The 25,039-nt window shown below is 37.5% G+C and overlaps 1 protein-coding gene across 4 annotated transcripts; it reads right to left on the bottom strand.

Annotated features, from left to right (window-relative positions):
• Positions 1-6,493: 6,493 nt before the first annotated feature.
• Positions 6,494-12,804, bottom strand: LOC146657938 (E3 ubiquitin-protein ligase TRIM35-like). 4 transcript variants are annotated; one of them, XM_085427069.1, is made up of 2 exons: positions 11,554-12,804; positions 6,494-7,030 (listed from the first exon to the last, which is right to left on the bottom strand). In XM_085427069.1, the coding sequence occupies exons 1-2, from the start codon at positions 12,436-12,438 to the stop codon at positions 6,494-6,496; spliced, it is 1,422 nt and encodes a 473-aa protein (XP_085283195.1). In that variant the 5' UTR covers positions 12,439-12,804. The 4 variants fall into 4 exon arrangements, with proteins under 4 accessions (XP_085283195.1, XP_085283193.1, XP_085283194.1 ...); XM_085427067.1 differs by having other exon boundaries at positions 6,494-6,844; positions 11,368-12,804; XM_085427068.1 differs by having other exon boundaries at positions 6,494-6,804; positions 11,328-12,804.
• Between the last annotated feature and the right edge of the window lie 12,235 nt (positions 12,805-25,039).

Raw genomic sequence — 25,039 nt, forward strand, 5'->3', positions numbered from 1 at the left:
TCCTACAATAGCCCGACGGGCAGGGAAGAGATAGATTTTGGTAGCCCGACTGAAAAAATTGCTAGCCCCAGGACGTCGGGCTAGCGATATTGCAAGCCCTGTATCTGATTGAGGAATCACTCATCTTTGGAAAAGAGAGTTTATTACAGAGAAATGTCTCTTTCCAAAATAAAAGCTATACTATCCGCTTCTTCTGGGCTATATTCTCAGCACCATAAGGAGAATCATGTGCTAACAGCTAAAGTTAGTAGCATGCTTGTTGTTTTTGTCTTTGCACTAGGATGATGTCGGCGTAAATGTGCAGTCATATTCGTTGTGTTCCCACTAGTGCTTTCAGGTTAATCTCGTTGAAATGACCTTAACACCACAACATGGCAAATCTCCGTTAACGAGCTACCGCCGATCGCCCCGGGCATGGGGCTAGACGGCCAACACGTTAACGAGCTAACTGCGCTAACACGCTAGCTCCCACCCATGTAATTGAGCATTGCATGGCACATCCAACATACTGTTTTACTTTAGTCCATGACTCGCTTACCTTCAGGGTCATACGTCACATGAAAACCAAAATAATTCCAAACGCCAGATCTGAATGAGGGTGGGGGAGGTCCATGTTGCAAGGAGAGCTTAACTTCTGTCTCGCTAGCTTGCCCTGCGCTCTTCCTTCTGACGATGCTGTCTGTGTTGAGCGCTCAGTGGATCTGCGCTCGACAGTGGAGCCTAGGCGGAGTAGTCGAACGCAGATTCACTGAGCGCTCAACACAGACAGCATCGTCAGAAGGAAAGTTGATAAAATAAATTACAAATGTTGTATTGTTCGATACATATGCGTACCGAACCGAAAGCACTGTATCGAACGGTTCAATATCGATACGAATATCGTTGCACCCCTAATATATACACATACATGAGGAGGTGAACAAAACTAACCTGGAAGTACTATCTCTCCCTCTGGAGCAGCAGCGCAGTACAGCAAACTTATGACTTCGTTCCAGCTACACCCAAAGAATATGCCATACATATGGGTATTATGATGATATTTAAAGCTATTCAACCTTGCATATGGAAATGAAACTGGGACAGAATGTTCACCTGTGCCATTTTCTCTGAGAGAGGAGATAAAAGAAATGCAAGTGGATAGTGACAATCTATCTGAACCCACAGGGCCTGGAGAGGATGAGCTTTAAACTCATTTGCAGTCTAACTTACAGGTTCAACCACTGGGACACACTTATATAGACATTACAAGGTCTACCTGTCACAGAAAGCCACAACAGTTTCTGACTTATGAATCATTGGGTGAACCCTCAGTGCAGTCACATGCAGCAGTTAATCTAGTTGGGGAAACGCACAGCACCACATTTACTTGTCACAACCATACCATCATGCACTGTATTTCCATGCCCACCATTGGCAATTGTGCTGCCTGCGTGTATGTCACATTCACCAATGTACTGCACCCCAATACCATACTCACCATACCAGTATCACGCATCACTAACCCCATCTGCATACACATCACCCCTATTGTTTAAAGTAATTCTTGGACTGATAAAATCAGTTATGATAAGTTTTGAGAGAGTTTGAAAAAAAAGTTTTAAATGTCATGATTTTGTGAATGTCGGGAACCATTTTATTTTTGTCAGGGAGTGTGTGATACCCACTAAAGTGTGATCACATTTATGTGAATTAATTTATGTTTAAGTAATTTTACTTTCAATCTAAGTTATACTTTCATTGGAAAATGCCCTCTGTTAAGTCATGACACACTGCTCTCCCCAACATAAGTTGCCTATATAGGTTACAAGTATTGGTACTGGCCCTGTATTTACTCTGTATCAGGTCAATATAAAAATCTGCAGGCTCACACAGCACTAGCAATCAGCTGATTGTCACTGAACCAGTTTTACAAGATTTATTTTTTCAGTTGCAACAACAACAGGAAACATTTTCTGCCAACGTGTCAGCAGGATTGTGTCTGTGACTAAAGACGACTCAGTGAACAAAGATGCAAAAAGTTTCAAAATTTCTGTTCTGTGAAGACTTTGCTGAGATTTTTCCTTTTGGGAATGTTTTAGTATTTTCTGTTTTTAGATGTGTTTTTAAATTTTGTTGAGTGACCAAATGTGTTAAAAAACAATCAAATATTATACATTTTGACACTCATCTGACATCTCTGCAACTTTCTCTATACAAACTTCTCTTCTCTGTCAGAGGGCTCATAAACAGCTGCAAAGTTTTTGTTTACTTAAGCGTTAATGCAGATATTTCAATAAGGAGAGATAGATGGAACTAAACATGATTTATTGATATAAGAATTCAGTTATGCTATTTTGTGATTAGACTACGATGGCCCGTCACAGCAGAATGAAATCCCAGCTGTGATAGAAACCAGGTGTCCTCTGTGTGCCGGTATGATGAAATGAGTCATGCTAGATAAGTTGATAAAAATGTACATGATTGAAACTAATGAGTCTAATGTGTTGTTAGAGTGAGAAGTCACTAACTTTGAAGCAGAGCTGAGTTCAGACATTCAGCATTAACCAAACTGCTCTGGTGAGTTTGTATTGATTCACATTCATTTTAGTGCTTTATGCCTTGTTATACTTCAGCAAAGTGTTAGAATAACTGCTGTGATGTTTATAGTTAAAGGAAGAAGCTACATGTGTATAGTATGTGAGTGAGATAATTAGTAGGGCGATTAGTTCTCTGCTAACAGATTAGCAGTTAAACTGACTACCACCTGAGATCCCAAAAGGTTGATTCTGTTCATCTGGATGTAGCGTTATCAGTGGGAGAAACGTTTTGTCACTCATCTAAGTGACTTCTTCAGTCTCAGCTGACTGTAAGTTTCCCCAACCTTATAAACAGTACCTTTGCACAATAACTGACCTCACAGCCCACTGAATGAACAATGGGCTGGGACGTCAGTTCCGTGATCATTAATATGCAAATTGTCATGATCAAAGACCACTGATGGCCATGAGTACGATTCACAGTGAGTTGGGGAATGGCTGCAATCACGGCACAGCAAGATGGCAAAAGGCCCCCTCCTTGATTCAGAGACAGTCTTTCCCTTTTCACGTAAATGCCCTCCTTGACTCCGCACTCAAACCAGCGTTCCTCCCTGTCCAGGACATGTACATCCTCATCACTGAAAGAGTGGCCACTGGCCTGCAGGTGTAAATAGACTGCAATATCTACAATATGTTATTTCTCTCCAGCAGATGGCGCTGCTGGGCTGTCATTTGGATACTTAAATATTCTGCCTGGGCACTTGCCCTCAACACAGGAATAAAAAATAAAAGGAAAACAAGTATAAAACACTGACCTCTCATGCTTTACTTTATTTTAATATAACGTAAAAATGACATCAGAATGTGAATGTTGTGGGGTTTTTTCTTTCAGCTTAAACAGGAAACATTTTCTGCCAACATGTCAGCAGGATTGTGTCTGTGACTAAAGACGACTGAACAAACATGCAAAAAGATTTAAAATTCCCATTTTGTAAAGACTTTGCTGAGATTTGTTCTCTACTCCATCAAAGCATCTTCTGTAATATGCGGTTCATCAGAACAGAGGTTACATTTAAAATGGAAATTTAACAACGATGATTTAAAACGGAGTTTCTTCAAATAAATTTATCAAATCTAATTATGATTGTGCAACCCAGGCCACAAATATTATACTACAACAGAAAAATAAACGCCCTCATAGTGAAAGCCATCATAGTTAAAATTCATGTTCAAATGTATAACATGTGTGTAAAAACTCCTGTTCGAACTAGACTAAGATCATATTGAAGTGATTTGTGGGAATGCTCCTTTAGCGTAACCCTTCCCTCTTCCTCCATAAGAGCACATTAGCTTCTGATAAATTAAATCAGCAACATCAGAGAGCAGAGACATGAATGTAAAGCATCAGAGATATAATTGTGTTTACTCGGAAAATGAAGGATTTATTTCCCAAAGACAAACTGTGAAAACCTGACCTGAACTGAAAGTGTGATTATTCAGACTTTAATGACATTGAGTGATGTTATTTTTTTTTGTTTTGAGCCAAACTGGATTTCTTTACAGGAACTTTGCATTAAAGGCTCAACACACCAAAAATGGGTTTTGATCACATTTGATTGCTCATACAACACAGAAACTAATCATAGTGATTAATAATGAGCACAAGTTTAATAAGCTCATAACACTAAATTGGCTTTATTTGCTTTTCACAGAACAGAATTCACTTAACGTCTCTTAAAGAAGTAAATTCTGAAACTGAAGGTTTCTGATTCTTTAATCAAAAACTAAAGTTTAACCTCCTAGGACCTGGCATCCACATATGTGGACATCACATTTTGGGTTATTTAGACCAAAATACTCAATTTGCTCTACAAGGGCCTGATATCCACTTACGAGGACATTATACTGCTACTGTTCTATCAGAAATTTAAACGAATATCCTCATATGTGGCTCTTATTTTTCTTAAAAAAAAATAAGGTAAAAAAAAAAATCTGGTAATTCTTTGTTTTTACATTCATCAGGCCCCAAATATCAAAGAGAAATTAAAAATGCATGCTGTGGAAGAGTTCGTGTCTTAGGAGGTTAAAGAAACAACCGAGGTGTTGGATTTGGAACAGATGGAAGTATACGTGTGATGTACTACACATCAACTGATTGTGTTTGTGTTTTATTAAAGATGGTGGCTTTTCATTTCAAGGTTTCTGGCTCTGGTCTCTTCACTGTGCTTTGCTCCATCACTCTTGTGAACCTAGAACTAGTCCAGTATCGTATATATCTGTTTACAGTGACGTCAGTGCTACAAATGCTTCAAGAAAACAGTTTCAGCACAACAGGAAATTTAAAAAGCACCAGAAGCAAATTTTCTTTTATTTTAAGGAATCAATTAAATGTAAAAACAACTATAAAGCTAGAAATTTCTGTGATGAATGTGTTTAAACTCGCATTGAACTACAGATGAACTCGGCTCAGTCTTAATGTTCTGTTTTACCTGTTAAGTGAAGTTATTTCTAACATTTATGATTTACAGTTTAAAATGTGAGAAACTGGAAATAAAATGTTTAAAAAACCTTTGATGATATAAACTTTGTCTCCATCTTATGAGTAAATATAATATATGAATAAAACACCAATATTATAAAGTTGGAACTTCATCAAACATCTCTGCAACTTTGTTCATACAAACTATTTCCAGCTCTGCTCTGTCAGTGTAAATATTAAATTTACTGTTAAACAACACAAGTTAGAGTTTATAAAGATGAAGATCAGGTGTGAGAATGTAAACTTTATCCATGATTACATTTGATTTCTGCCTGGTAATGTTTCACATTGAGGATCAGATCAAAGTGAGAATCAGTGACTCCATCAAAGCAAACTGCACAAGTCTTCTCTGATATGCAGTTTATAAGAGCTGAGCTTAAATGTGAATGTTGGTCTGAAAACAAAATCTGATTATGATTGTTTCAATAAAACAGCTTCAGCACAACAAGAATATTTAAAAACCAATAGACGCAAATAATTTCTTATTCTAAGGAGTCGGTTAAATATAAAAAGAACAATGAAAGTGAGTTTCTATGTTAAATAAATCTTAACTAACGACTGAATGTGTCTGAAAAGCTGATTTTCAGTCAAACACAACAACAACAGAATCACTGAATTTGATTTATTTCACGTCACACAGACATTTTGTGATTCTCAATAATCAAAAAGACCAAATAAAGAATAACATTGAGGTAAAAATCAAAGGTAGGACCTATTTTCATTCACTGAAACACTGAGACTGAGAGCAAAGTTTAAAAATCAAAAACCTGATTATAAAAGAGGATCAGAAGATTCAGAAATCTTTCAAACTGTGAGAGACGCCTGCTGCTGATTGAAGTTAAAAATATCGCAAGAAAAAATATTTTTAATCAAATCAAGTGTAGTTACACTGATGAGACAGTTTTTGAACTTAGAAGTCAAGTCTTTGATTTTTTTTTTTTTTTTTAAGTAGACGTGTTACTTTAAAATGGTTGTTTAACTGAAAACAAGATGGTGATAATCAGGATAATTAGGATCCAGTAGTTTTAAAGTTGACTCTTGCTGGTGTGACACAAGTTTAATCATTAATCCTTTTTTCTTTTAAGAAGTGTCACAGTTTACTGTTCACACTCAACAACTTTGAAAAGCAAATAAATCATCATTCAGATTTTAAAATTATCAAAAATATTCACATGAACAACATGAGAAATATTGAAAACATGAATTTAAAAGAAATATAAAAAGTAAACTTTTCTTTCAAAAACTCGAGTCGGTCGAGTGGGTCACATAAAATAGTTGCTTTCGGTTAATTGAACTGCTAATACTTCCACTAAATCAACAAAAAATAAATAAAACCTGATAATTAAGTTAGAAAGTTTGATGAATAATGTCCCTAAAATTAAGCTGCTGGACTGAAAAAAAAAATCAAAACAGTTAAAAAAAAAGAATCACTTTACAATCAAATCTCAATCTCACAGATTTTGATTTCAGAGGTTTTGGCGTCTCCTGCCTTCCAAACATGAAAATATGGGAAGAGTTTCTCAGTGAAAGTGTCTCTGTGAGTGTAGATGTGAGTCATGTCTTCAGGATCATAGAAGGACACCTCCCCCCTGTCATAGTCCAGCTGGACTCTGATCCTCTGGAGACTTTTCTTCACTGTCACAGTCTGACCATCACTATTAGTGTATTTTCCACTACGATGGAGTAAACACCAGATTCCACATTTTGGTGAAGAAGAACACTCTCCCTTCCTGTCAACTGACTCTTTAGCTAAACCCACATTCCAGACAGGATGGTCTCCCACCTCCACCTCCCAGCTGTGTTTCCCTGAGCTGAAGACCTCAGAGCCAAAAACAGTGGGATACTTAGTGTATCTCTCTGGATTATCAGGAAGCTGCTGCTTTGTGTCTCCTTGTCTCACACTGGTCAGATCATCAGACAGATAGAGCCAGCAGTTTGCAGTGTTTGGGTCCAGAATGACAGGACTGAAGTGGACCTTCTCCTTCATCTTCTCCCACACTCTGAAGGACAGGTTGCCCAGGTGTTTGGCCACATCTATCAGTGCTCCTGAGACCAGCTGTGGATCTGACACTGAGCTCTGGGCTCTGCTCTGAGTACATATATGGTATATAAAATTTGTATGTAATGTATTTGTAATTAATTTTAACATGTTTATCATGATGAAGACAATCTGTGACAGGTGACAGTAATAATTATAGTCTGAGATTTAACAAAAAAATACGAGGGTTAGTTTGTGTCTTTTGGAAACGTATTACACAGGAAGTAGAAGCAGGATCAAGGATGAGTTAACAGCAAATGGCAGTGACAGCTCTCTGCAGACTGTAGTTTATATGACTCACTTTAAAGTTTGCCTGTTGTAATTATGAAATTAACTATCAAAATATAGCTGCCAAGCTAACAAAATCAAATCAGAAGCATCATGCACCACTTCATGTACTGACAAATTCTGCAAATAGAAATGCATGATGTTGCTCATTTCTTAATCGGGTTTATGAAAACATGTGAATGAACTCATGAAGAATCTTAATGTAACAGTGACCTGTGTCTAAATGAATAACATCACTTTATACATTGAGCAAACCTGAACTTTTACATAAGGCAGGATTGAAAGTGGTTTTGGAGAGCTCATTCACAAACTATGATGTTATAGTGATGATTCCCACAATTTCAGCTGCAGCCTCCTCTTGTCTGAAGCTTCTGCCTCCTGCTCTCCACTCTCTTGTTAAAAGACAATAAGAAGACATACATGACAAAAATAGTGAGCCAGAAACCAACAGATTACCCACATGATAGCCTCAGACTCCTCAGTGTTTCAGTGCGTCTGACCACCTAAAAAGCAGGTGTCCAAAAGCAGTGTTGCCTCACAGCAAGAAGGCCCCAAGTTCATCTTCATCACCTGGGCCTTTCTGTGTGGACTTGTCATGTTTGTGTGGGTTCTCTGCAGCCTTTTTTCCACCTCCACTTGATATCTACAATATGTTATTTGTCTTCACCAGATGGTGCTGCTAGGCTGTCGTTCAGATACTCATATTATTTGTGTGAGTAGTTGCCCTCAAAACAAAAACAAAAAAGGAAAAGAAATAAAACATTTTAACTTCTCATGTTTTACTTTATCTTAATATGGCAAAAAAAAAAAAAAAAATGAGACCAAGAATGTGAAGTGTATCTTACGTATTGAAGAACAATGCAATCAGTAGAGGTGGGCAGATCGATCCAAGTATTGATAGTATCGATACCGACTCTGGTATTGCTATGGGATCAAGTCTACCATGATAGGATTGATGCTTTGTTTCTATCCCCACATATTTGTATTAAATTCATGCATTTTTTGGAGATTAAAATTATACCTCAAACATGCAGTCTGAGGTATAATTGTTACATGCCACGACTAGTGGCAGTGTTATTCCTCTGTTTCTCTTGTCTTTCAAGTGTAAGGCCTGTATCTATTGGCCCATTTAAAGTTAATTGGTATGTGTCTATTGGCTGATCTGTGCACAGTAGGTCAATCACTTGCCAGGGATCATTACAAAAGGGCAGCTGCCCAGCTGGTTGGACCTGCTTCTGACTCTCTCTGTGTTTCTGTGTGTGATCTTAAGGTGTAAATCTCAGCTTAAAGCTCACAAAACTATTTCAACACAGCAAACAGCTAAAACAGGAAATAACAGCAGGTGAATGGATTTAAACACAAAGTGTGGATCTTTCATCCGATGTCACGTAAGTGGACATGCTGTCAGGAGCTGAAAGCCGACACCTCACAGATTCTGCAGCTGCAGGTTTCGTCACTCTCAGACCAAAATTCACTGAACCAGCAGCAAAAGAAGATCAAAACTACATGTCGCATTTAAAAAACTGTTATGAATTTCCCTCTTACTTTAGCTGTTCTGCTCCCACCAGGATAAAAATCACACTTTTTGTAGAGCAGTGTCTCCTTTACATGCACTGTGACAGTTTCACGCTCTGACGGACACCTCCTTGCGTTCGGAGAGAAATCCTGCTCACGCGAGTAAATTGACTTTTAACAGCCCAAACGAGGACGGGGTCCTAATGTGAGTTACTCTGTGGCAGCGACAGAAATGCTGTTTTAAACTGTATTTGTTTACAATTTGAAAAATAAAGTTTGCTGAATTCATTGTTAACAGTTATTGTTTGTGTGCAGCGGTGGAAATACAGACAACTGTCACTGGATTATTTAATGTTGAAGAAATCCTTAAACCAGAGGATTCTAGTTCTGAAGCCTCTGCACTACAGTGACACCAGAGAGCAGAGACATTTTAACCAGTGGAGTTTTGGCCAGATTCTTTCCCCGCAGGAGAGCTTTGTGGGTGTTGGTCGAGGCCTGTACTGCCCTCTCTCCCCCTCTGAATGTGTGGTGGTTGCAGATGACACACAAGACTCAAACTTACAGACACTACAGCGACCACATCAGCAGCAGCAGTTTGATTTGATCCTAAAGAGACAATTTTCTTTATCGCAGCAGGATTCTGGATTTGAGCTGATCAGACTGACACTGACCTGAGGTGAAAGTGAGATTAGACATTTTATTTGTTTATTTAAAATATTTACAGATGAACTTGGCTCAGTCTTAGTGTTCTGTTTATCTGTTAAGTGAAGTCATTTCTAACATTTAATGATTTACATTTAAAAATGGGATAAGTGTAAATGTTTACAGTGTAAACATTTTTACTAGAAAACAAAATCTGAACTTTGTCTCCATCTTGTGCGTAAATATAATATACAAATAAAACACCACTATTATAAAGCTGCACCTTCATCTGAAATCTCTGCAGCTTTGTTCATACAAACTATTTTCTGAGTTTGTAAACATACAGATTAGCTGTGAGAATGTAAAGTTTATCAATGATCACATTTGATTTCTGTCTGGGGTTAAATGTGAATGTTGGTCTGAAAAAAAGATTTAAAATGTAGCTGCTTAAAATAAATTCTTGATTTTATAAAATCTGCTGATTGTTTCAATAAAACAGCTTCAGCACAACAAGAATATTTACAAACTAATAGAAGCAAATAATATTTTATTCTAAGGAGTCAGTTAAATGTAAACACAACAATCAAAGTGAGTTTCCATGTTAAATGAATCTGAACTAATGACTGTGTCTGAAAAGCTGATTTACTGTCAAACACAACAACAACAGAATCACTGAATTTATTTATTTCACTTCACAGAAACATTTTGTGATCTCAATAATCAAAGAGAGCAGTTAAAGAATAACATTGAAGTACAAATCAAAGGTAGGTGATTCATTGAAACACTGAGACTGAGAGTGAAGTTTGAAAATCAAATTAAAACCTAATTATGAAACATGAGAAGATCCAGAAATCTTTCAAACTGTGAGAGATGTCAGCTTCTGATTAAGGTTAAAAACAACACAAGAAAGAACATTTTTAATGAAATCAATCAAGTGTAGTTACACTGATGAGACAGCGTCAGAACTTAGAAGTCATTTCTTTGAATTTGGAAAACTTTAAAGAAGACGTGTTACTTTCAAATGTTATTTAACTGAAAACAAGATGCTGATAATCAGGACATTTAAATCTTGTAGTTGTAAAGTTGACTCTTGCTGATGTTTAATCATGAATCCTTCTTTTTAAGAAGTGTCACAGTTTGCTGTTCACACTCAACAACTTTGAAAAGCAAAGAAATCATCATTCAGATTTTAAAACTATCAAAAATATTTACATGAACAACATGAGAAATATTCTGAAAATATTAATTTCAAAGAAACAAGAAAAAAATGTAAAAGTTTCTTACAGACACTCGAGTGGGTCACAAGATTTTCACATGAAAAAGTTGCTTTGGTTTCATTGAATTGCTAATAGTTCCACTAGAACAGCAAAATGAAATAAAACCTGATAATGAAGTTAGACAGTGTGATTAATAATTTCCCCAAAATTAACCCTGCTGCTGTACTGAAAAAACAGTTAAAATAAAGAATCACTTTACAATCAAATCTCAGTCTGACAGATTTTGATATCAGAGGTTTTGGCATCTCCTGCCTTTCCAATACTGAAATATGGGAAGAGTTTCTCAGTGAAAGTGTCTCTGTAAGTGTAGATGTGAGTCATGTCTTCAGGGTGATAGAAGGACACCTCCCCCCTGTCATAGTCCAGCTGGACTCTGATCCTCTGGAGACTCTTCTTCACTGTCACAGTCTGACCATCACCATTAGTGTATTCTCCACTTTTATGCAATAAACACCAGGCTCCATATTTTGGTGAAGCAAGAAGCTCTCCTTTCCTCTCAACTGACTCTTTACATAAACCTATATTCCAGTCAGGATGGTCTCCCACCTCCACCTCCCAGCTGTGTTTCCCTGAGCTGAAGCCCTCAGAGCCAAAAACATTGGCATACTTAGTGTTTCTCTCTGGATTATCAGGAAGCTGCTGCCATGTGTCTCCACATCTCACACTGGTCAGATCATCAGACAGATAGAGCCAGCCACTTGCAGTGTTTGGGTCCAGAATGACAGGACTGAAGTGGACCTTCTCCTTCATCTTCTCCCACACTCTGAAGGACAGGTTGCCCAGGTGTTTGGCCACATCTATCAGTGCTCCTGAGACCAGCTGTGGATCTGACACTGAGCTCTGGGCTCTGGCTCTGCTCTGAGTGTCTTTATAACTGCTGAGGAATGGCACGCTGTGTTTCTGCAGCTCTTCTTCAACAGCAGAGATGCTGTCTGACAGAGAGGAGATCTGCTCCTCAATCATCTTCATCTCTCTGCTGATAGTCCTCTCCTTCTGCTCCTCTTCCTCCCTCAGAGCTGCCAGTCTGGACTCCTCTTCCTCTTTCAGGAACTGCTGGAGCTTCTTGAACTCTGCTCTGATCTGCCTCTCTGTGGACAACAGCTGCTTCTTGGAGTGTTGAATCACTTCATTGTATGTTTCCTCCACTTGTTTGTATTTGTTCCTCTTGTCCTGCAGAGACTTTAAGTCAGATTTCAGCTGCTCCTTCAGGTCACTGACTGCTTCTTCTACAGGAACCACTTTGTGACTCTGGTGGAGAGAAAACTCACACACGGTGCACACAGCTCTCTGCTCGTCCACACAGAACAGTTTAGGCTCTTCATCGTGTTTACTGCACACCACCATTAATTTCTTCTCTCCCTTTTCTGTCTCAGATGATCCAGATTTCTGTCTCCCAGCAAATGAATCAGCAAGTTCTTTCAGTGTAAAGTTCACATCTGGATAATCCTTTGAAGATTTTCTTTTACAAATGGGACAGTTTTTGTTTTTAGTTTGTTCCCAGAATTTCTGCAGGCAGCTTGAACAGAAGCTGTGGCTGCAGCTCAGAGACACAGGATCTCTGAAAGTCTCTGAACACACATGGCAGCTCAGGAAATTTTCAAAAAGTCTAAGTTTCTCAGCCATTTGATCTTTAAGTATTTTTAACTCACCAAATTAGTGTCTCTTGAACTTTCTGATTAAAATCCTCCAAACGTGTGTTTTTCAGCAGAGATCTGACTCCCTGTAATGGCGTCTCAGCTCAGTTCAAAAGTGTCGGAATTTACTTTCATTTTCATGAATCACGATCACGTGTTAAACTGAAACACGCTCCTAACACTTGTGTCCATCAGAGGGCGCTGTGTGTGTCATTCAGATAGTTTTTAGTTTGTGCTCCTTAAAACGACACCAAAGTGAAAAATGTAGAAAATCCTGACTTCTCCTTTTAAAAAAACGAAACCTAAATAGAACATAAAAATGACACAAAGAAGGTGAAGCTGTGGTGTTTCAGAAGTTCAAGTAGGTAAAGTCAGCTTGTTCTCAGAGTTTTTATCTGCATTTAACTAAAGTTTTCGTTGCAGCCAAAGACATAAATGTGGATTCATCACAGGGTTTAGATTGTCAGCCTGCCAGACCTCTGCTCTCACACTCAAAACAAAGAAAAATTCTTGACCCTCATGAACATGAAGCAATAATTCTGAGTAAAATACAGCTGAAATACATAAAATCAAAAGTTTATTTTCTCAAATAATACATCATTAAAATATGGTTGTTATGAACTAAATGTATACCAGTGAAGTTAATTTCCTTTGACCAGATTAAATCAAAGATGACTTTATTACTGTAAACTGACTACATCCTGTAAGTAGTTCAAGTTCAGGGACACAGGATCTCTGAATGTCTCTGAACACATTACAGTTCAGGAAAGTTTCTACACTCAGCAAATGTCACATCTTTACAGCTTGTATCTCACAGTCCTTCAAGAAAGCAAAGTTCTTTTAGAGAATTCACATGTTGTCATGGTGTTTTAGATAATTAATAACCACCAAACACAATATCTGCTTTTACTACCTGGGCTGTGGCCTCAAACCTGCATAAGAGTTTAGACCTTTAGACTCCAACTTTCAAGTTTGTCATGAACTGAAATGTGATGAGCTGACCAGTGTTAGAGATGTCACCGAAATAATAATGAAAAATAAAGAGAAAAATCACAGTGAACAGACCAGAAATGCTAATAATCAAAAAATAAAACTGATATAAACTGTTGATATGACATAATATGACATTGAACTGTGACAACACAGAAGAATTTACAGTCACATGTCACAAATCAGATTCTGGTCAAAGTCATGTTTAAGGTACTACTGCCTCGAAGTTGTCAATCACGTCCACTTTCTTGAAAAATAATTAAAAAGACAAAAAAACAACAACAACATTGTAGAGCTCTTATAAATGCATTAAATAAAGCCAATGAAAGAAAAAATACAAAGAGTGAAGTGTTCAATAAATCAATACATAATATGACACAATAAGGATCTTATGTCTAAACTGAGTACAGGGATTGTGGTGTGAGGTGTAGATTTTCTGTATCTTTGTGTCAGTGAAGCTGAAACAGTTGTTGAAGGAAGTGTTTATCTGCAGGTCCAGTAGGAGATGCAGAGGATGGTTTGGGTCCATTATCCACAGCAGCAGTCATCAGGATGGAGGGATCCAATCAGGTTGTATAAACCGAATGAATGAAATATTCAGTTGTTTATTTTATTTTTTACAATCCTAACCTCGTTACTTTCACCAAATAAAATATTTTACGCAACGTGGAGCAATGTGTGTATGGTATACCGATTATTGGCCATGATTGTAGCATAACTATCCACACAAAACACGGGCTTTATTCAGACCATGACATGGTAAATGGCCTGTATTTATATAGCGCTTTACTAGTCCCTAAGGACCCCAAAGCGCTTTACATATCCAGTCATCCACCCATTCACACACACATTCACACACTGGTGATGGCAAGCTACATTGTAGCCACAGCCACCCTGGGGCGCACTGACAGAGGCGAGGCTGCCGGACACTGGCGCCACCGGGCCCTCTGACCACCACCAGTAGGCAACGGGTGAAGTGTCTTGCCCAAGGACACAACGACCGAGACTGTCCAAGCCGAGGCTCGAACCGGCAACCTTCCGATTACAAGGCGGACTCCCAACTCTTGAGCCACGATCGCCCCATGTGAATTAAGACAATAACTATGGTGTTATACTTGGTTAGAGTTGTTGGGACTCCCAAAAACTTCCTTGAGGTGACCGTTTTTGTGATTTGACACTATATAAAAAATGAATTGAACTGAATTCTCTTTCAGTAACTCAGAGACCAGTTTCCCATGAAAAATCTGTTTTCTGCATTATTTGCTTGTTTATTACACACCAGTCTACAGTTGTGTTCAGTGCTTTTGTTTTTTCAAAATTGGCCTCTGACAAGAAAGTTTCATTTCTGCTGTTCAATACTGAAGAAATATAAACTCTTACAAATTATGCCAAATTACAAAAATCTTAGCTGTGTCTCTAATAAAACCTCTGTAACTTTGCTCTGCTTCACTTCAGCAACATCAGGTAATGTTCATATTTTGATTCATGGTGTTCTAGTGTTTTTGTTCTACTGCAGAATATTTTAAGAGTGTTGTGTGCAGTAGAAAGCCAGGCCAGGAAAATCTCCTTCATATTTTTCTGTGTTTTATCCTCAGTTACTTTGACACAAAGGCATTTGCTGTGATGCTGACACCTTTGATAAAGTCTCACAAGTGTCAGCTTTGTTTTAATACACAGATATAAAAAATATGGATAAATGTACTGATAAATGATCATAATTATAATATTTCTGACGGTTGACCTCGTGAATCGGCATCGAAGCAGTTATAGAAATAGAAATCGATACCCTGCCCTAGTGTGAACAGAGTGTTTGTGGTGGCAGGCTGGACACCAGAGCTACAATTGTTAAAAACACTGGGTTATGTGTTGATGTCACTTTTGTGTGGTTTTGACCTTTTTGTAGAGCAGTGTCTGCTTTACACGCGCTGTGACAGTTTCACGCTCTCGCAGGTAGCTCTCTGTGCTCGGAGAGACATCCTGCTCACGCGAGTAAATTTATTTTTATTTCTCTACAGGAACTTTGTGTTAAAGGGTCAACGCACCAAAAAAGGGTTTTGATAAGATTTGATTGCTCGTGCAAGACAGAAACTAGTCAGGGTGATTAATAATGAGCACAAAATGTATCACATCCATACCATCCATACTGGGCTGGCTGGGCAGGCACAAGGACCATGCCAAAAAAATGAATGATATTTAATCGTGATTAATCAAAATTAATCCACAGCAATCCTGTGATTAATCTGATTACAACATTTACCGTATTTCCCGGACTACAAAGCGCACCTGAATATTAGCCGCACAAGCTAAAATCAGGGGAAAATCCTGTTTTGTACATACATTAGCCGCACCTGACCAAAAGCCGCAGGTGTTTCAATATTGACTTATCATATGTAAGAGAATATGCACAAAGCGAATTGTCAGGAAAGAGATGGCTGTTTGGAGACACACCCCTTTTATTAATATTTTGAAAATCAAGTTATGGGTACATATTTGCACATGTAGTACATAACAGTAACCTACAGCACACCAGAAAAATAGATTCAGACTACCTTTTAGGCTCAGGTGCAGTGACACGGCTTTAACAAGAAGAAAAGTCAGTCATTCACCACCATCTTCCTGCGCTCTAAAACCACCAAAGTCCTCTTCTCCAGTGTCGGATACGAACAGGCTCAGGATGGCTTCGTCATCCACTCTCAGCTTCTTTCCTTCGTTGTCACTTTCAAAACCAAAGATAATCCTCATTGTCATTGTCAGTGTCGGAGTCGAACACCCTCTGAAGGGCCGTGGCGGTGTCCTCCTCTTCATCATGCAGCAGTCCAGCCCTTCGAAATCCGTTGGTGATCGTGGATGTTTGCACACTTTTCCACGCTGTCAGAATCCACCGGTAGAGTTGAACACAACTTGCTTTTCGCAAGTTTATCGCCGCTCATCATCCACGCCTCCCGCTGAATGCGTAGCGCTACTTTGAAGTTTGTTTTTCGCGCTACTTGTACGGCACTATGTTGCCTGGCGGATGGACATGTGACCAACATACCACTCTTGAACCCCGATCCTTCCGCCAGGCAACGTAGTGCCGTACAACAGCGGAACAAACAAAACAAATCGTCTTATGATATCACAAAAATCATGGACAATCTATAGAAAAGCCGCACCTGACTAAAAGCCGCAGAGTTCAAAGCTTGTGCAAAAAGTAGCGGCTTATAGCCCGACAATTACGGTAATTGTTTGACATCACTAGTTTGAAATAAATAAAACTACATGCTGGGTTAAATGTCTGAAAGATGATTTTCAGGAAAAACAAACAAACAAACAATAAAATCACTGCAGGTGCTGATGAGTAAAATATTAATCAACCATAGACAATATGTTTGCTAATAAGAAGAAAGTTTAAAAAACAACCAAATGTTTATGATAAAGCTTTGCCACTGTAACTTTTCCCCCCATAAGAAAATGTTGATTTTATAATGAAATCTCAGTCTGACTTGATATCACAGGTTTTTGCATGTCTGCAGGGTAAAAAAAGATTCAATTGGCAAAAAGAATAAATGAAGTTTTACTGACTTTTAATTAATCACTCATCTTTCTCTGATAATTATAGTAACTCAACATTTCTTAATAACTCCTGACAAATTATTTATTTAGACCCACTGTTTATGGAAATACAAGGAAAAGATGTTTTATTTGTCTATTTAAAATATTTACAGATGAACTTGGCTAAGTCTTAATGCTCTTTTTTACCTGGTACGTCATTCCTAACATTTAATGATTTACATTAAAAATGTGAGAAAGTGGAAATAAAATGTTTAAAAAACATGTTTCCATAAATGAAAATACAAACTTTGTGTCCATGTTGTGAGTAAAAATAATATACGAATAAAATAAAAGTTGAACCTTCATTTGATATTTCTGCAGCTTTGTTCATACAAACTATTTCCAGCTCTGCTCTGTCAATGTGATTATTACATTTACTGTTAAGCAACATAAGAGTTTATAAAGATGCAGATCAGGTGTGAGAATGTAAACTTTATCCTTGATTCCATTTGTAATGGTGTAGTACCCTCATACTCACTGTGTTTTCTGTCCATAGTGGTCCTGGTTTAGGTTCAGGTCTCTGTTTTGTTGTTGCCAGCAATAAAGCTGAGTGTTTTGAGTTTTTCTTCTGTGTTTTGGAGTCTGGGTTTGGGTCCTTTTCCTGCCTGCACACAGCCATGACAATTGCAGCTGCAGCCTCCTGCTCTCCACTCTCATGTTAAAAAACAATAAAAAGACAGACATGACAAAGTTAGTGAGCCAGACACCAACAGATTACCCACATGATAGCCTCAGACTCCTCAGTTTCCATACAGAGTGTATCTGACCACCTAAAAAGCAGGTATCCATTCAATTAACTTTTACTATTAAAACAATAGTAAAAGTACCTTTAATAGTACAAAAGCAAATATTGTTCTCTCCCTCTGTGCTGTCATTCATGGTGAAGTCCCTCTTATCATATTAATATTAATAGTATACATGAGTGAGAGTCTGTATTTAGTGAGGATTAACAAATGTTCCTGACCACAACCTTCTTTTATGTAAAGATATAGCAAACAGTTAAATGTTGGACAATCAATGGATTTAAAAAACATAACAAATTCTCCAAATGTGTGTTTTTCAGCACAAATCTGACACAATCAATGTGTCTCAGCTCAGCTCAACAGTGTAGAAATTTAGTTTAAGTTTCATTCATTATAGTCAACAGGCAGCATGGTTGAGTGGTGGTTAGCAGTGTTGCGTCACAGCAAGAAGGCCCTGAGTTTGTCTCCACCACCTGGCCGGGGTCTTTCTGTGTGGACTTTTCATGTTTGCGTGGGTTCTTTTTCTCTATAAGTAGTTGCCCTCAATATAAAAACGAAAAAGGAAAACAAGTAAAATATTGTGAGTTTATCTTAATATAGCATTAAAATGAGACCAAGAATGTGAAGTGTTTGGTATATTACTTATTGAGGAACACTGCAATCAGTAGAGGTGGGCAGATCTATCTAAATATTGATCATATCGACACCGACTCTGGTATTGGTATGGGATTGATACGATCGGATCGATGATTTGTTTCTATCCCACGTTTTTGTATTAAATTAGTACATTTTTTGGAAATTAAAATAGGACCTCAAACCTCCACAATGAAAAATGTCAAACAACAGAAGTTGACCCAAAGACCTTTAGAGACAGGAACATTTACATTCCAGGTCTCCAAAAACCCAGTTTCAAAATACTTGAAAAGCTGGAAGGTGTGTTTTGTTGTGTTAGCAAAAATCAGAGTGAGTTAGTGGTCACAATTTGCAAACTGATAATGGGCCATCTGTTAAGTCATGACACACTGCTCTCCCCAACATAAGCTGCCTACATAGGTTAAAAGTATCGGTACTGACCCTGTATTTACTTGGTATTAAATCAATATAAAAATCTGCAGTCTCACACAGCACTAGCAATCAGCTGATTGCCACTAAACCAGTTTTACAAGATTTATTTTTTCAGTTGCAACAGATGAAATGAGTCATGCTAGATACGTTTGTAAATATACATGATTGAAACTAATGAGTCTAATGTGTTGTTAGAGTGAGAATTCACTAACTTTGAAGCAGAGCTGAGTTCAGACATTCAGCATTAACCAAACTGATCTGGTGAGTTTGTATTGATGCACATTCATTTTAGTGCTGTGAAAAGGTAGTGGGTGTGTGGGGTGAAGTCAGCGCTCTTCTGTGGAAAAAACCAGAGGCAATTAATTCACTCGGGTGCGAGTGGGTATACTGTCGGTAAGAGACTTTTGCCATTTTTGTTTGGATCATTTGCTATTGTTTGTGCCTATTTTTAATGTGTCATTGGACTTTTTTAGTGTGACCACGAATTTTAATAGAAGAATTGATCAAGCCCTAGATCGACTGCGCGCAGGGAAACTGATCAATATTGTAGGTATATTGAGTGTTTGTTTTAGCTTCATGATTTTGAATGGTTTCATAAAATTGATATTTTATTGGGTAATATTTTAATCGATAATGTTGTTTGTGTTTTTCAGCTGTGCTGTCTCTGCTGTCCTTTTTTCGTTCTTTTGATTGATTTGTAATTTTGTTTTGGTTTGTCCGTCCAGCCGTAAAGGCAGTTATTGATTGAGAGTAAGTTGTGTAAGGGCGGACTAACCTCCCTTTTTGTTTTTGGTCTAATTGTTTGTGCCACTTCCCTTTATCTCCCAGATCGCAGGCCATGCATAGCACTGATTCCCAGCTGTGCTGAGACCTGAATTGTTTGCAGTGTGTGCCACGATTGCAGTGTTGCTAAGCGGGGTGTGACGGGTTGCAGTGTTGTTATTTTCGCACAGTTTGTGTGGTAAGTCTCATGTGCAGCTGGGATATCAGCAGGATGTATTGCAAGTCCTGTTTGGAAATAACTGGGAATTTGTATGTCTAACTAATGTAATAAATAAATGATCAATTTGTTTCTTTGCCCCGTTTACTCATACCTTGTCCTCGGTTACAGAGATTTAACAATTCAATGACGCATCCACCTTATTTATTAAAAAGTCTCTGTATCGGTATCTGCGATACTGGCCTGTATTTACTTGGTATCACATCCATACCAAAATGTGCAGTATTGCACACCAGTAGAACACATATATACACATACATGTGGAGGTGAACAAAACTAACCCGGAAGTACTATCTCTCCCTCTGGAGCAGCAGCGCAGTACAGCAAACTTATGACTTCGTTCCAGCTACACCCAAAGAATATGCCATACATATGGGTATTATGATGCTATTTAAAGCTATTCAACCTTGCATATGGAAATGAAACTGGGACAGAATGTTCACCTGTGCCATTTTCTCTGAGAGAGGAGATAAAAGAAATGCAAGTGGATAGTGACAATCTATCTGAACCCACAGGGCCTGGAGAGGATGAGCTTTAAACTCATTTGCAGTCTAACTTACAGATTCAACCACTGGGACACACTTATATAGACATTACAAGGTCTACCTGTCACAGAAAGCCACAACAGTTTCTGACTTATGAATCATTGGGTGAACCCTCAGTGCAGTCACATGCAGCAGTTAATCTAGTTGGGGAAACGCACAGCACCACAGTTACTTGTCACAACCATACCATCATGCACTGTATTTCCATGCCCACCATTGGCAATTGTGCCGCCTGCGTGTATGTCACATTCACCAATGTACTGCACCCCAATACCATACTCACCATACCAGTATCACGCATCACTAACCCCATCTGCATACACATCACCCCTATTGTTTAAAGTAATTCTTGAACTGATAAAATCAGTTATGATAAGTTTTGAGAGAGTTTGTAAAAAAAGTTTTAAATGTCATGATTTTGTGAATGTCGGGAACCATTTTATTTTTGTCAGGGAGTGTGTGATACCCACTAAAGTGTGATCACATTTATGTGAATTAATTTATGTTTAAGTAATTTTACTTTCAATCTAAGTTGTACTTTCATTGGAAAATGCCCTCTGTTAAGTCATGACACACTGCTCTCCCCAACATAAGTTGCCTATATAGGTTACAAGTATTGGTACTGGCCCTGTATTTACTCTGTATCAGGTCAATATAAAAATCTGCAGGCTCACACAGCGCTAGCAATCAGCTGATTGTCACTAAACCAGTTTTACAAGATTTATTTTTTCAGTTGCAACAACAACAGGAAACATTTTCTGCCAACGTGTCAGCAGGATTGTGTCTGTGACTAAAGACGACTCAGTGAACAAAGATGCAAAAAGTTTCAAAATTTCTGTTCTGTGAAGACTTTGCTGAGATTTTTCCTTTTGGGAATGTTTTAGTATTTTCTGTTTTTAGATGTGTTTTTAAATTTTGTTGAGTGACCAAATGTGTTAAAAAACAATCAAATATTATACATTTTGACACTCATCTGACATCTCTGCAACTTTCTCTATACAAACTTCTCTTCTCTGTCAGAGGGCTCATAAACAGCTGCAAAGTTTTTGTTTACTTAAGCGTTAATGCAGATATTTCAATAAGGAGAGATAGATGGAACTAAACATGATTTATTGATATAAGAATTCAGTTATGCTATTTTGTGATTAGACTACGATGGCCCGTCACAGCAGAATGAAATCCCAGCTGTGATAGAAACCAGGTGTCCTCTGTGTGCCGGTATGATGAAATGAGTCATGCTAGATAAGTTGATAAAAATGTACATGATTGAAACTAATGAGTCTAATGTGTTGTTAGAGTGAGAAATCACTAACTTTGAAGCAGAGCTGAGTTCAGACATTCAGCATTAACCAAACTGCTCTGGTGAGTTCGTATTGATGCACATTCATTTTAGTGCTTTATGCCTTGTTATACTTCAGCAAAGTGTTAGAATAACTGCTGTGATGTTTATAGTTAAAGGAAGAAGCTACATGTGTATAGTATGTGAGTGAGATAATTAGTAGGGCGATTAGTTCTCTGCTAACAGATTAGCAGTTAAACTGACTACCACCTGAGATTCCAAAAGGTTGATTCTGTTCATCTGGATGTAGCGTTATCAGTGGGAGAAACGTTTTGTCACTCATCTAAGTGACTTCTTCAGTCTCAGCTGACTGTAAGTTTCCCCAACCTTATAAACAGTACCTTTGTACAATAACTGACCTCACAGCCCACTGAATGAACAATGGGCTGGGATGTCAGTTCCGTGATCATTAATATGCAAATTGTCATGATCAAAGACCACTGATGGCCATGAGTACCATTCACAGTGAGTTGGGGAATGGCTGCAATCACGGCACAGCAAGATGGCAAAAGGCCCCCTCCTTGATTCAGAGACAGTCTTTCCCTTTTCACGTAAATGGCTTCCTTGACTCCGCACTCAAACCAGCATTCCTCCCTGTCCAGGACATGTACATCCTCATCACTGAAAGAGTGTCCACTGGCCTGCAGGCGTAAATAGACTGCAATATCTACAATATGTTATTTCTCTCCAGCAGATGGCGCTGCTGGGCTGTCATTTGGATACTTAAATATTCTGCCTGGGCACTTGCCCTCAACACAGGAATAAAAATAAAAGGAAAACAAGTATAAAACACTGACCTCTCATGCTTTACTTTATTTTAATATAGCGCAAAAATGACATCAGAATGTGAATGTTGTGGGTTTTTTTCTTTCAGCTTAAACAGGAAACATTTTCTGCCAACATGTCAGCAGGATTGTGTCTGTGACTAAAGACGACTGAACAAACATGCAAAAAGATTTAAAATTCCCATTTTGTAAAGACTTTGCTGAGATTTGTTCTCTACTCCATCAAAGCATATAGTCTTCTGTAATATGCGGTTCATCAGAACAGAGGTTACATTTAAAATGGAAATTTAACAACGATGATTTAAAACGGAGTTTCTTCAAATAAATTTATCTAATCTAATTATGATTGTGCAACCCAGGCCACAAATATTATACTACAACAGAAAAATAAACGCCCTCATAGTGAAAGCCATCATAGTTAAAATTCATGTTCAAATGTATAACATGTGTGTAAAAACTCCTGTTCGAACTAGACTAAGATCATATTGAAGTGATTTGTGGGAATGCTCCTTTAGCGTAACCCTTCCCTCTTCCTCCATAAGAGCACATTAGCTTCTGATAAATAAAACCAGCAACATCAGAGAGCAGAGACATGAATGTAAAGCATCAGAGATATAATTGTGTTTACTCGGAAAATGCGAAGGATTTATTTCCCAAAGACAAACTGTGAAAACTAATCAGTAGAGTTTGGGCCAGATTTGATCCTAAATAGACTATTTGCTTTATCACAGCAGGATTCTGGATTTGAACTGATCAGACTGACCTGAACTGAAAGTGTGATTATTCAGACTTTAATGACATTGAGTGATAATATTTTTTTTTGTTTTGAGCCAAACTGGATTTCTTTACAGGAACTTTGCATTAAAGGCTCAACACACCAAAAATGGGTTTTGATCACATTTGATTGCTCATACAAGACAGAAACTAATCATAGTGATTAATAATGAGCACAAGTTTAATAAGCTCATAACACTAAATTGGCTTTATTTGTTTTTCACAGAACAGAATTCTCTTAACGTCTCTTAAAGAAGTAAATTCTGAAACTGAAGGTTTCTGATTCTTTAATCAAAAACTAAAGTTTAACCTTCTAGGACCTGGCATCCACATATGTGGACATCACATTTTGGGTTATTTAGACCAAAATACTCAATTCTGCTCTACAAGGGCCTGATATCCACTTACGAGGACATTATACTGCTACTGTTCTATCAGAAATTTAAACGAATATCCTCATATGTGGCTCTTATTTTTCTTAAAAAAAAATAAGGTAAAAATTTTTTTAAAAGCACCAGAAGCAAATTTTCTTTTATTTTAAGGAATCAATTAAATGTAAAAACAACAATAAAGCTAGAAATTTCTGTGATGAATGTGTTTAAACTCGCATTGAACTACAGATGAACTCGGCTCAGTCTTAATGTTCTGTTTTACCTGTTAAGTGAAGTTATTTCTAACATTTATGATTTACAGTTTAAAATGTGAGAAACTGGAAATAAAATGTTTAAAAAACCTTTGATGATATAAACTTTGTCTCCATCTTATGAGTAAATATAATATATGAATAAAACACCAATATTATAAAGTTGGACCTTCATCAAACATCTCTGCAACTTTGTTCATACAAACTATTTCCAGCTCTGCTCTGTCAGTGTAAATATTAAATTTACTGTTGAACAACACAAGTTAGAGTTTATAAAGATGAAGATCAGGTGTGAGAATGTAAACTTTATCCATGATTACATTTGATTTCTGCCTGGTAATGTTTCACATTGAGGATCAGACCAAAGTGAGAATCAGTGACTCCATCAAAACAAACTGCACAAGTCTTCACTGATATGCAGTTTAAGAGAGCTGAGCTTAAATGTGAATGTTGGTCTGAAAACAAAATCTGATTATGATTGTTTCAATAAAACAGCTTCAGCACAACAAGAATATTTAAAAACCAATAGACGCAAATAATTTCTTATTCTAAGGAGTCGGTTAAATATAAAAAGAACAATGAAAGTGAGTTTCTATGTTAAATAAATCTTAACTAACGACTGAATGTGTCTGAAAAGCTGATTTTCAGTCAAACACAACAACAGAATCACTGAATTTGATTTATTTCACGTCACACAGACATTTTGTGATTCTCAATAATCAAAGAGACCAAATAAAGAATAACATTGAGGTAAAAATCAAAGGTAGGACCTATTTTCATTCACTGAAACACTGAGACTGAGAGCGAAGTTTAAAAATCAAAAGACTGATTATAAAAGAGGATCAGAAGATTCAGAAATCTTTCAAACTGTGAGAGACGCCTGCTGCTGATTGAAGTTAAAAATAACACAAGAAAAAATATTTTTAATCAAATCAAGTGTAGTTACACTGATGAGACAGTTTTTGAACTTAGAAGTCAATTCTTTGATTTTTTTTTTTTTAAGTAGACGTGTTACTTTAAAAAGGTTATTTAACTGAAAACAAGATGGTGATAATCAGGATAATTAGGATCCAGTAGTTTTAAAGTTGACTATTGCTGATGTGACACAAGTTTAA

Source organism: Rhamphochromis longiceps, linkage group LG12 (assembly GCF_057381845.1).
Source record: "Rhamphochromis longiceps isolate RC_006_pf linkage group LG12, R_longiceps_female_GT1.1, whole genome shotgun sequence".
NCBI classification, from domain to species: Eukaryota; Metazoa; Chordata; class Actinopteri; order Cichliformes; family Cichlidae; genus Rhamphochromis; species Rhamphochromis longiceps.